At 39.1% G+C, this 13,633-nt stretch overlaps 1 protein-coding gene across 1 annotated transcript in view; it reads right to left on the bottom strand.

Annotated features, from left to right (window-relative positions):
* Window positions 1-13,633, bottom strand: part of DNAH11 (dynein axonemal heavy chain 11) — a 318,343-nt gene that overhangs the window by 246,249 nt on the left and 58,461 nt on the right. Inside the window, 8 exon segments of the mRNA XM_049093700.1 lie at window positions 1,121-1,247; window positions 2,748-2,839; window positions 3,846-4,070; window positions 5,305-5,427; window positions 6,180-6,302; window positions 9,160-9,318; window positions 10,961-11,044; window positions 11,951-12,109. Coding sequence (XP_048949657.1) covers window positions 1,121-1,247; window positions 2,748-2,839; window positions 3,846-4,070; window positions 5,305-5,427; window positions 6,180-6,302; window positions 9,160-9,318; window positions 10,961-11,044; window positions 11,951-12,109 — 1,092 coding nt within the window.

Below are 13,633 nucleotides of genomic sequence, written 5' to 3'. Positions count from 1 at the left end.
GCCCAAGTTCAACTAACAAGTCTGTCATTAATAGCATGACTGCCAGCAACAAGAGCCATCCCATCAAATTTAGGTTCAGAGAGAAATGAGGAATCCGAGAGAAATAATCACGATAAACACCATGTCCAAAGAACAGTAGAATCCAGCAAACTGTAAAGAGATACATATTCCAAAGACAATGCATGAAAATATCCAGAGAAAGAACATGGAGAGAAATCCTCGATGATAAAGCACAACTTGTAGCTTTGCAATAATCTTATATACAGTCCATCCTCGAAGGAAGAGCCTATGTCAGCTGTCCCCACGAAAATACCTAAATGCATGTGAGCAACTGAAGAGATGCAAGTCCAAGGCAACTCCTCTCAATGTTTACAGGAAGGAGTGCTTTGGGATTGGTACCAAGTCTGTTCTGTGATCTGAACCCTCAGATTACAAAAGATAACAGCTGTTTTTATTTGCTTTAAATACTGTCATGGGTGTTATGCTGTTCCTGCACAGGCAGGGTTACGTTACAGGGTTACATGGATGATGAGCATGACAAGACACCAGTCCACCGCTGGCACCACTTAAGACCAGTCCAACTTAATCATTATGAAAGTGACTTGCGAGTCAGGTAGCAGTAGGAGACCCAGCCGTGGTCTTGTTCCAAGTGACCCATTCTGCCCTAGGAAAGCTGTTAACCAGGCAACAGATGCTCCAGCCCCTGTCTGAGAATTCTGGGGTATTCGGAGCCAGTGTTTCTGCCAATAACTCCTTGCAGGTCCCTAAGCCTTGTACGTTTGGTACCCTTTTCCTTTACTGAGGACCTAGTTCCTTTTTTTTTTTTTAAGTATGCTCCATGCCCAGTGGGGGGTTTGAACTCATGACCCTGAGATCAAGACCTGAGCTGGTATCAAGAGTGGGACGCTTCACTGACTGAGCCATCCAGGTGCCTCATGGACCTAGTTCCTTTAGCACCAGCTTTGACTTCCCTCTGTTGCTGCACTACAACTTTTTATTGCCCGTTTTCTAGTTCCTGACACATGTAACATGGTAGGTGGCATCTGACAATGACAGAGAAACTATAGCATTCCTTAGCTACTGTAGTCAAACAGGAGACTTCCAAAAAAATATACATTACCTGTTTAGGCTGAGCTCCCTTTGAGAGGATGTCAAGTAAGTCTGCAGAAGAGATGAAATAGAACCGTGGGAAAGCCACACGCTTAGTCTCTAGGTACTCAGCAAGAGCTTTTTCACAAAGAGAAAGCCTATGGGAATGAAATATCTTTTTAAGCATACCTTGTCCATTCAGTTATTAAAACATCAACAAAACGAAACCCAGCTCTTCTCATCTGTCCACTCACAACAATAAGCTTACTGTCTAACACATAGCCTGACTTCACCTCTTTGACACTATGATCTTTTTTGTGATAAATCTATAAGTCATGCCAAGTTGGAGGAGACAGGTACACATACCATGGGCTGAGGCTAAATAGAGTATTAGACTTAGGTTGATGTCATTCCTCACCTTTTTTTTTAATGATTTATTTAATTTGAGAGAGAGAGAGAGAAGGAGGGAGGAACAGAGGGAGAGGGAGAGAATCTCAAACAGACTCCCAGCAGAGCATAGAGCCTGATGCAGGAGTCGATCTCAAACCCTAAGACCACAACCTGACCCGAAATCAAGAGCCAGACACTTAACCAACTGAGTCGCCCAGGTGCCCCAGTCCTCACTTTTCTTAATGACATTCCTACTCAGCAAGGGCAACTAGGTTTAGCATCACTCATTCTGAGCACAAAATGCATTGGTTAAGATGTATTTGGTTCAAGGTCTTCCTTTACCCACTGAATGCCTACAAAACACAAGTGGCTTCAGCTCTCTCTGGTATTTGGGGGAGTCCTAACAGAATCATTTCTGCTTTATTGTTCTTAGCAGAGATGACCCAGAGACCAAACTCCCAAACCCCCAAGGTCACTAAGAAGTAATTAACTTCTGGGGCACCAGGCTGGCTCAGTCAGAGAGCATGTGACTCTTGATCTCAGGATTCTGAGTTCAAGCCCCACATGGAGTATAGAAATTACTTACATAATTTAATTCCGTGCAGATCCACCCTTTTAAAATTATGGCTAACTTATCACTAGAAACTTCAAGATTATGAAATAATTTTGCTTACATAATATTCATTTTTATCTAGAGCTCTTCTCTACTTTGCAATACAAAGTGATCAAAATTCTGTACAAACCTCTTCTTTTAGTAGCTGGTTGCCTATTTTTAATCAAAAGCCAGAATATTCTTACCACCACTAGCTGTGTAGACTTCTATGCGAAATTACAAATGGCCCTTAAGGATTTCCTAAGTACTAACGTGCATTCTAAGAATAATTTCTAGTATAAACTAAATACAAAATAAACGACTTGAGATTACTAAGCACAATCCAAGTTCCTGGAATAGAGTAGATGCTTAATAAATATTTGCACAATACTTCAATAAAAGAAGTGATTAATACTCTTGATAATATTTCAATTTTACTACTATGATAGTCCTTTCAGGAAAGAGAAATGTATTTGATTTACATTATATACATACCATCTATTATGCTCAAGGCAACTAGACAACTATAAACAAGACTAAAGTAATTTGGTACTGGTGTGTCTACAGTAACACGATGCTAGATACTATAAGATACTTAAAAGCAATCTCATAAAAATTTAACAAATTCATCACTTTATAGTTATAGTTTTATAGTTTACAGGTATAGTACACTTACCTGTACTGTAAGTCTTTAAGTTTTTCATAGAGATTAGGTCTGCATGTTGCATCTAGAACATTCTTTATTTTAGCTGTCTTCAACATTAAGTCCTGTATGAAAGTATAAGATGGAGCCATTGATATTAGAAATTACTTTATTCCATCTTTCACCCATTTGGGGAATTTAAAAATGAGGAACAAACTGTAAGAGAGTAAAGTTAAAGAGACTTCCAACACCATGTCTATTCACTTTTGCTTTAAACTTTTAGCTAAAGGTCAAAAACCAAGTATAATCACACAATTCTTATCAAAATAAATCTGATGGGCATCATCACCATTCTGCGTCAAACAAACAAAAAGAATAGAGAACCCAGAATCTTCAAAAGTACATTCACTTATGAAAATGTGACGAAATCAATTCTTTCTTTCTTAAAAGTTAAAATAGTAGCCCTCTGGGTAGTGTTCTTTACATAAGAATAAAAAAATAGTTATTCGTTTCTCTATAAAAAGATATAGCCATTATTCTTTGCTGGATGTCTTTCAAGTCCTTCATCACCATCATATGCACATCTGTGTGTTTTCTGTGGCTCTTAGGAAATAAACAGGTAACTAGTGGTATTGTGACTGGCATGCCCTCTGCAGTATTCACTTCACTAAGATGACCGTTATCAGTCAGCAACCTGCGGTTTAAGGGAAACATAAGACCTGCTGCTTCTTATATGGCCAGAAGCTAAAAATGGTACTTACGTTTTTAACTGGTGGAAAAAAGTCAAAAGCTGCTTAATATTTTGTAGAACACGAAAATTATAAGAAACCCAAATTTCAGTGTCCATAAGTCAAGTTTTATTGGTGCATAGCCACACCCATTTGTTTACTTAATGTGTTTTCTTTCACACTACAATGGCAGCATTAAGTGGTTGTGACAGAGACCATACACAACCACAGAGCCTGAAATACTATTATCTAACCCTTCACAAGAAAGAGCTTCCCCATTCACTTCCTAAAATGCAAAGGGGTATTTTTATAAATACAATGCCCCAAATCATGGTTCTTTACAAGATTTTCATATTGTTTGGAAAACCTTGCTAGGATAGAAAACAGTCTATCTTCTATGAACCTTAAATTCAGCATCTACTCCATCGAATCTTCTAGCATCTTTCACAAGCTGGATTCGAATGTCTTCTGAACAAACAAAGATGCTTTCCAGGTGAGACCAAGTTCGCTGGACTTCCATCCAAGTAAAGATGACCAAGTCAGCTATGTTTAATTTATTTTGCCAGCTTATCACTTGTTCAATAAAATATTCCACATACTTGCTTTGAAGCAGACTCTGCAACTGAACCTAAGAGAAAGACAGAATTTTAAATAACAGGTCAGTCGGGAGACGAAGTGCCATGAGGGAGGGACCATACCTCTTCCTGGATTCCTATGAACTAGCATGCAACACCTGGAACAGGCATTCAGTATTTGCTAAATAAATCAATTAATGGCATTAAATACTCATACTGCATTTTTTTCCCAAGGGAAAAAAAAATAAATGCAAGTAACTGCATTTCCTGTGTCTTCCTCAAGAAGACCATGTATTCTCTTTGCAGGCAGAAAAAAATACTGTGTTCCAGGGGGCAGCTTTAGGAATTACATTTTATTTCTTCATCTTTTCTCATTCTCTCCTTGGGGTCCCTGCATATTAATCATTGCAAGGTTATAAATATTTTTCCCCAATACTGAAAAAACAAAACCAATTTCTCTGCAACTTCCTAAGCCCTCAGCTGCCCACTTTTCCTCTCATGTTGCTTGACTACCAAGCATTGATGCTGAGCAGTCTGATGAGCACTTGTCACCATCCTCTGAGGTTGAAATCTCAGAAAATTGCTGAGTAGAAAGGCCTCTTCTCATTCCCTTTCACCTCTAAGTATTTAATACATTTGACTCTTCTCCCCCACCACCAATTTTATTAAGCTATTACAGACATGAAGTTTAAAGTGTACCAGGTGATACTTTGATACACATATATATTGTAAAATGGTAACTACAATGAGGTTCCTTAACATCTCCATTCCTCATAGAATAACCATAGTATTATGATCTATTCTCCCAACAAGTTTCAAGTAGACAATAAAGTATTGGTAACTATAGTCACAACGACATAATTTAGATCCACAGGACTTGCTCATCTTATACCTGAAAATGTGTATCCTGCGGCCGACATCTCCACATTTCCCTGCTCCCCAGCCCCTGACAACCACTGTTGTCCTCACTGTCTCTAACACCCTTCTCTGATTGCCATTCTTTACTGACTACCAGCCCAACTTACAAAGCTCTCCCAGAGTTTTTCACCCTCCTCAATACAAAGTCTCTCTCTCATTTAGACCCTTGGAGCCCTAATCTCGGTCTCCCTGCTCAAGTCCAAATTCCTTGAAAGTAAGTGTTTATGTCTTTTGATACTAAATGGTGCCATGCCAAGTCCGGGACAAGGAGAGACCCAGTGAATGAAAAAATATTGAGTACTGGAACTTGGAAAAAGTCTAAAATTGTCATTCAAAAGAAAAAATCTGTAATAAAAACACTCATCTTACTTGGTTGTGCTCTAGAGTCTCAAAAAGTTGTTCATCAGATTTCAGTAATGGAATGCCCGTCCGATAGTGAACTTCGTAAGAGAACTCCATGGTTGCCCAGGTCTGACTGATTTCAGTAATGGCCTAGATGTAAACAGTATTAAGTTATGTGAATGGAAGTTTAATTTATGATGAACGTCTATGCATCTGAAATTTAAAAAAAAAAAAAACTTTTATAATTCTAAAAAAAATGCTATCCAATATTAGCAGCCTCATTTTTTTCCCTATAATTCATGGTGATGAGATTCAGAGAATGAATTCCATCTCACAAAAACAAACCCTCTTATCAAATTTCTGTTGGACCTGAGTTTTATATCCTTCTCTGAAACAGGATGCTAGAGCAGAAAGGGACTTCAAAAGTTATCTACAAAAAAAAAAAAAAAAAAGTTATCTACAGGTTGAAATTATGTACACAATAGCCAGCAGGAGACAGGCAGTGCTTGGAGTGTCTGAATGTGCACCTGGGTAAGTCAGTTACCCCAGTGTACCTCAGTTTCCTCATCTGTAAAACAGGGTAAGAGTATTACCAACTTCAGGATTAAATAATTTAAAGCACTTAGAGCAGTGCTTGCAACAAAATAAATGACATGTGTTTTCTGCTATCATTATCACCACCACCACCACCACCCTTATCACCTGGGCCAATCCTCCTATTTTACACCTGTACTGTGGCTTAGAAGGATTCAGTTTCCTGCCCAAGTCACACACACACCCTAGCAGCAGAGAAGAAAATGGGACTCAGGTGTCCACATGCCAATGGCAGGGGAACTTCTGAGTCTTAGGGGCTACTGCACAGAATGAGTTCAGTGTAAAGAGGAACAGCCCAAAGACCCCACCTTTTCGGTTCCCAGTTCCTTCACTGCTTGGTCCACAATGCTCCGGACATCATCTTCCACTTGGTGTAACCGCAATGCTAACAGATCTGCCAAAGTTGTGGCTTCATTGATTGAAAATCTGACCTAATTAGGAAGAGAAAAGGGCAGAATTTACATTACACATGTATTAATGGTTCTTGTGCCTAATGGCCAGAAGAATGAATCACTGCTAAATATATTCAAGTGGGCTGCTGAGCACACCTCTAGTTCTGGAAGGTGGGGACCATTAAAGACAAAAGCTAAAAAGCTCATAGTTACTGAGGCATCAGCCACCAGAAGCTAGGGCCAAGGTTCAGGCCATGTTCACACTCCACTACTTTCTTTTGTTTCCTAGCCTTCCCTTGTCAGCTCATTTCTTATCTCTGTGCCCACAAAACCCATTTTTAAAGAGAATCACAGTGTTCATTTATTTTAATTTGGTTGAAATCCCAGGAATCAGGGAGTAGCTCATTTGTCTTTTCTTCCTCAAGTACTCTATTCACCGGACATAATTCCCAGTTGCTTCCGTGATTTAACTTAATTTTCTCACTAATTTAATCTTCGTTCCTTGGCAAAAAATATTTTTACTCATAGCGTCATTACTCATATTTACCATGTGACAAAATAATTCACATTTCCTCATCTTGTTGACTGTCGCCACCCCCTTCCTACCACCCCAGTATTTGCTAAGAAGCTCTCTAGTCTTCCTAAGTGCTCAAACTCAATCACACCCCTCACACATGAAGACCCAACCCTGCTACATGGGTGCAGGGAAGCCCGTTCCTTTCCTGTGGTTGCTGCTAACCAATGCCTGCCTCTTGAGAGCCATAGCCCTTTCTGACTCTCCCCAACCTGTGACATTGCTTGTCACCTTCTGCCTCTCTGCATAGGGTGACTAAGCATTCCTGTTTGCCCAGGACCAGGGGTTTCCTGGGATGTAGGACTTTTAGGGCTAAAACCTGCAAAGTCCTGAGCAAACCAGATGAGTCAGTCACCCTCTATCTACATTACTTCTGATCTCACTCCAAGGGTGACAGGTCATGGACCCAGGTCTGTCTCCAAAAAAAAGAATAAGCAAGAATATCTAACAGGGCTGCCTTGATTATTTGTGCAGTTTGTGCGCAGAAACGCAGACACGCACCCAGCCAGCTAACAACTGGAGGCTGAGTCTAGCTGCTGCCCTGACACCCCAGGAAGGCCTGCGAGGAGGTGCCTTTTTCTAGCCTGTACAGAGGCCTGATACTGTGAAGAGCAATCTCATTGCAGGAAAAGGAGAAGGGGGATACGCGGTTTATCATATATTAAAAGATTCAATAAAGGTTTTCAGAATGAATGTATCAATCTAAATACCCAAAGTCTGAAAGACTATGGAAAGCATAATAATATTAGCTTCAGGGACCATTTACTGAACACTTACTATATAATCTCATTTCCAATGTGCTAACTACATCTGCATGGGAAGCATAACAGGATTAGTTCTATTTCATAAAAAGGGGCAAGTGGAGTCTGGAGAGCAGGTAACTTGCCCAAAATCCAGATGTTAAATTCAAAATGTTAAGTGGTAGGGTTGGACCAATAAAGCCTCAGCCATCCCCCTTCACCAGGCTGTCCCCTTCCTCAGCTTCCCTACTCTACTAACTCTGTCTTCAAGTCCTGAGAGCCTTTCTTCACAATGTTGCCTAGGAGAAAATTGTACACCTCAGGCTGACTGTTAGTATTTTAAACTCCTAAAGATCACCTTCTCTGAAAAATAAAGTAAAAAGTTGGTCTATCTGCTCTCAAATAAGATGTAGAAAGGCAAGAAAATATAACCTTAAGAGGCATGAACACAGGATAATTTCATACTTTCCAATAAAATCAAAAGACCATCAAAAAAGACACCATTATTAGATGCACCAGGGGCAGGGAGAGGGGGCTGCGGAGAAGTCACAATTTCAGAATTCTCTCTTCCCCTAAATTCTCTTTTATACCCTCTGGTTCCTTCCACAATACCCAAGGCTCTTTGTAGCCATGTTGTGCTGTATACAAGGCCCTTACATTATCTCACTTGATCCTTAGGAGAGTCTTCTGAGGGGATCCCTGGGTTGCTCAGCGGTTTAGCGCCTGCCTTGGGCCCAGGGCCTGATCCTGGAGTCCCAGGATCAAGTCCCACATCGGGCTCCTTGCATGGAGCCTGCTTCTCCCTCTGCCTGTGCCTCTGGCTCTGTGTGTGTGTGTGTGTGTGTGTGTCTATTATGAATAAATAAATAAAATCTTTTAAAAAAAAAAAGGAGAGTCTTCTGATGTACGAGAGCACACAGCATCCTCTCATTTTATTAATAAAAAACAAAACTCAAAATAGGGAAGTGTCTTGTTTGAAGTTGCATAGTCAGGAAAAAAAAACAAAAAAAAAAGAAGTTACATAGTCAGTAAAAGGAGGGTGTCTTAAGTTCAGCTGCTATAAGAGAATACTATAAATTGGGTGGTTTAAACAATAAACATTTATTCACGAGCTCACTGTTTTAGAGGCTGGAAGTCTGACACCAGGGTTCCAGCATGGATGGCTTCCTAGTGAAGGCCCTCTTGGTTTATGGATGTCTGTCTTCCTGCTGTACCCTCAAATGGTAGAGGGTAGAAATTTCTGGTCTTTCCATCCAGTTCTAAAGGCACTAATCCATTCACAACAGCTCTACTCTCCTGACCCAATTATCTCCCCAAAGCCCCACCTTCAAATGCCACCACACTGGAAATTTAGGCTTCAATATATTAATTGGGGCAGGGGAGGGGACATTTAGTCCACAACAGGAGCTGAAGGAGGATCTCTGCACGGTCAGTATTGGTTCTATCTTGAGGAGCCTGACATCCACCATCTGACTGGAAGTCTTTTCACAAATCCCACCTCATCCCAGATGAATAACGTAAACCAAGGAATAATACTTCACAGACACAAAAATATTCAATTAACAAGACCCAGGAAACTGACCCCAGTGGCCTTCATCAGCTGGTGCCAATGCCTGTCTCTGAGAGCAGGGCTCTGTAACTCCATGACAGCCCTCAGGGAAGCCGCCATGTCCTTCACCGCGCTTTCCAGGCCTGCATAAGCATCCCACACACGGACTTCCTTGTCTAGTGACCAGAATTCCTAAAGTAAAAAAACAACAGACCCCCAGATATATTAGTACATTTGATAATTTGTGTTCTATGAAAGAATAAATATACCTTTCCCTGGATTATGAAAGAGTGGAAGCATTTAAGCCCCTTGGTTAAGGGCAAAAGCCAGAGAAACAGAAAAAGATCCACTCATTTGTTCATTACAAGTCCTCTGTGTACAAGCCGCTTGGATACACGGCTTTTTTATTCACAGGCTCTGACCGGGTGTCTCATGAGGAAACCCCAGGGACACTCAATGTAGGGAAGTTAACCTCTGAATTTCCAGGATGTTTACAAAGAAGAGCGTTTCCTCTGGGAATATAAATAAACAGGAAATGGAAACTGTTACCTGGATTACTAAGATCTTCCTCTAGAGACCTGTTTAAACGATAGCCTTGAAATATCGATTACCATTGAGTGTGTGTTCCTTGGAACTTAAATATTTCATGATTTTCAGATGTGTCAAATAGGGCCCTTTGACTTGGCTCTCTTCCTGGCCCATGAAACATCAAAAATTATAAATGAGAAAACCCATAATGAAATGCTAATTCAGCACAAGGAGAACAGTGCCACTAGTATAAAAAAAAAAAAAAAAAAGCTCCAGCCAAGAGTGGGGGTTTAAGTGTCCCCCTGAAGTGAGATAAACTATAGAAGAGTGATACAGGGACAGGCACAATAATGAAATATAGTGACCCCCTGACATCCAAAAGAATCACAGGCCATTTTAGTTAGGGTCTTTAGTTAGATATTAAGGATAAAATGGGGGGAAATGGGAAGACTTAATAGAAGCTGTGCACAGGACTGAGTTAAAGCAAAGATGTTCTGAGAAAAAGGTAAAAGGCCTTGCCACTTTTTAGCTGCCTTTCACTTCTGTGCATTTTGGCTTTACGCAAAGAGGTTCTACGCTCTTTAGAGCATATATGGCTATGGGGACTAAATATCAAAGCATGACCTTCAGCTCTATTCCGTATATACTGAGCCATGTTGGGGTATCAGAACAGAGAATAAGAACACAGATCAGGGACACTTGGGTGGCTCAGTGGTTGAGTGTCTGCCTTCAGCTCAGGTTGTGATCCCAGGGTCCTGGGATTGAGTCCCACACATCAGGCTACCCACAGGGAACCTGCTTCTCCCTCTGCCTATGTCTCTGCCTCTGCCTCCCATGAATAAAGAAATAAAATCTTAAAAGAAAAATCACAGTATTCCGTATTTCTTCACAAGTGGCATACTTCAATTAATTGCCCCAAATTCCAGAATCAAAAGATATCTTTTAATACAAAATAATGGTTGCCACGGAAAGAATTCAAAAGCTCTTATAAACCTAACTTCTCAACCCTGGTACTTTTAATCTTAATATTCTCCATTCTACAGAGCCAAAGAAAGTTCAAGATGATAGACACTACTAATAAATTCATTTGCCCTAATACACTTTCATCCACTCATTCACAAAAAGGCAGGCTTGATTTGAAAGCAACTGGCTCAGGGTTTAAAAAAAAAAAAAATGCTGTCTCCTATCATCCTATTTGAAGTAAATATGGACACACAGCCTAACATACCAGATACTGGGTTAGGCAAGATGGGAGGAGGTGGGGCTGAGAAAGAGAAATGGTTGAATCGACAGTTATGAAACTTGCCTTGGCAAACCTTCTGAGTTCTACATCCATCTGTTCCACATTAATCTGTCTCCACTGGGTTTTAGTCCAATTATCAATGCTTCTCTGGAAACGCACAAGCAGATAAAAGTGTCAACAACATTTGGTGAAAGCAAGTCTCCACAGCAAAATATATAAACTGATGATACACAGTGATTCCATCATCCAGTGAAAAGCCAATTATTTAAATATTAACTGCACTTGTCAAAACTTCCCTATCAGCAAAACAAAAAAGTTGTCAGGACATGTCAAACTTAAGGTGAAAACATTATGATATATTAATTTCTAGTAGCAGTGACAAATTCTATTTACATACCATCATTATCATTTAATCCTGAGGACTCTGAACTGATAAGCGTATTGCCATAAAATACCAGATTTTTAAAGTTTATATGTAACATAAAATGAGCTTCTATAAGGCGATCTTCATCCATTATCAACAAAATGCTCAGTAACTTTTTGACTCTATTCTGTTCCTTAATACATTTCTATAAGGCTTTCAATTAACTTCAAAGTAACTATGTGTAATACATGTTGCAATGTACCTGGTTCCCCAGAACTTATTTTTCACTTAAGTTTGTGACTTAATTAACAGCATACAAATTAACTTCAGTCAGCTCCATTATATATGCACATACATGATGTGGGAGTGTATACATAAATTTGCATGCACAGGTACATACACATGTAGTATACATTTATATATTAATTTCACTCGTATCCTACATAATCCCTGAAAAGAATCTGAACTCACTACACAGTTCCATTCAGATCCAAAAGGAAAGCAACTGATAATTCAGAGAAGAATCTTTAATAGATATCTACAGAGTTTAATTTGGGGGGCAGGGGGTAGGGAATATAATGCCCACATATTTTAAGATATGATAAAACCCTAAGAGAATGATATAGATGCTAAAAATTGCCTTTTTATACCAAATAAAATTAAAAAAAAAAAAACAGGCAGTATCTTACTGTAACATAAGTAATGACATCCCAGAGTTCCTTTAGCAATTTTATTTCTTTGCGACACTGCTTCATTTGTTTGTACTCTGGAAGAGCCACTTCAAAAAGATGGGTAGATTCTTGCACCTGTAACATTTCTTCTTCCAGTAACTCAAGCTCTTGATTTGCCTAAGGAGAAAACACACGCACATGCACACGAACACCTTTAACATCCAATGAATTGCCAGAGAAAGAGAAGCCACGTGGTTCTGTACACCTCTGGTTATGTCAACATTTACAACCTTTATTTTAAAGCAAAAATTTTAAAAAATGAGCAGTGTAATTATTATTGATAAAATGTAGGTTTTAAAAAAAATAAAATAAATAAAATAAAATGTAGGTTTTTGATGAGCCTACTAGTGAGAGCAGACTAGTCGTAAACACAATCATGTCACCAATAATGCTTCATACATATTTCAGCAAAATTTGCTCTTGCATCAGATTTCTACAAAAACAGTCTTTTTTCTTGATTTTCATTGTACAGCTGGGGGCTTGGCTGGGGAAAAAACGGGGAGCCTCTAGAGCTTCCACTTAAGAAGCAACCACTTCTTTAAATAAAAAAAAGAAGTAGTAATAGTAGCAATAGTAGTTTCGGATTTAAAAAATATCTCAGAGATTTTCAATAGTATAAAATGTACTGAAGAGAATTCATGAAATAAAATACTGGAGCTAAAAACAGTGCAACAGGAGAAATTTCACTGTATGACGATCTTTCCCGAGGCTCATCTACCACCCCATCTTTGTAGGACAGTGTGTGTGTTATGCCAAAGGTAAGTGGGGTCATTCTTTTCTTTCTTGATAATCCAACTCTTAATCTTAGTTTTTATTAACATAGTAGTGTATTCACATGGTAAAAGTTAAAGAAGTATGGAGGAGCCTGCCATGCAGAAGTAGCTGGTTCTCTCTCCAGGTCTTCAGGGCACCATATCTCTAACTCTCAATTCTGTGCGCAAGCTTCTCCTTCATTTATCAAGTGGAGACATTACACTAGGTTACTGCTTTGCAAAAAAACCGACTTGATCATTTTTCCACTTTCTGTATTTTCCCATCCTCCTCCTAATACCCAAGTATTATATTACTTTAGTTGTTCTGATTTTTTAAAAATTTAAGTATTCATACTTACTCCTTTTGTGCTTCGTCAGTTGTCAACTCTCCTAATCTCCTACTATGTCAAGAAGAGTATTTGCACTTTCATCCTCTTTCATTATACAAGTTACGGGCTTCGTTTTTTTAAGTTATGCCTTTATAAACTACAACTGCAATTCTCTTAGTTTTATCAATTCTTTATTATGAAAAGTTCTATACACATCCAAGGGAGCAGGTGTGTGTACACACCATCCAGCTTAGGACCAGGTTATCAGTAACTTTTAATAGCCTCCTCACTTTAATTTCCCACCTTCCCACTACAGATTTAACCACCTAATTTTTTACTCAATATTTCCCTTTAATTTTTTACTACATATGTATGCACTGCTAAATGCTAAAATGTTAAACTTTGTTTTTGAAGTTTACGTGAATAATTTTATACACTACATTAAGACATTTTATTTTTGAGGTGTACTTTACATATTCATGAGGCTGTATAAACTTAATTAATTTCCACTAACTGTGTAAGTACTACCTTGCATGAATATTACATGTAATCAACCCCAA

This window comes from Canis lupus, chromosome 14, assembly GCF_003254725.2.
Source record: "Canis lupus dingo isolate Sandy chromosome 14, ASM325472v2, whole genome shotgun sequence".
Lineage (NCBI taxonomy): Eukaryota > Metazoa > Chordata > Mammalia > Carnivora > Canidae > Canis > Canis lupus.
This window is presented reverse-complemented; position numbering and strand designations above follow the sequence as displayed.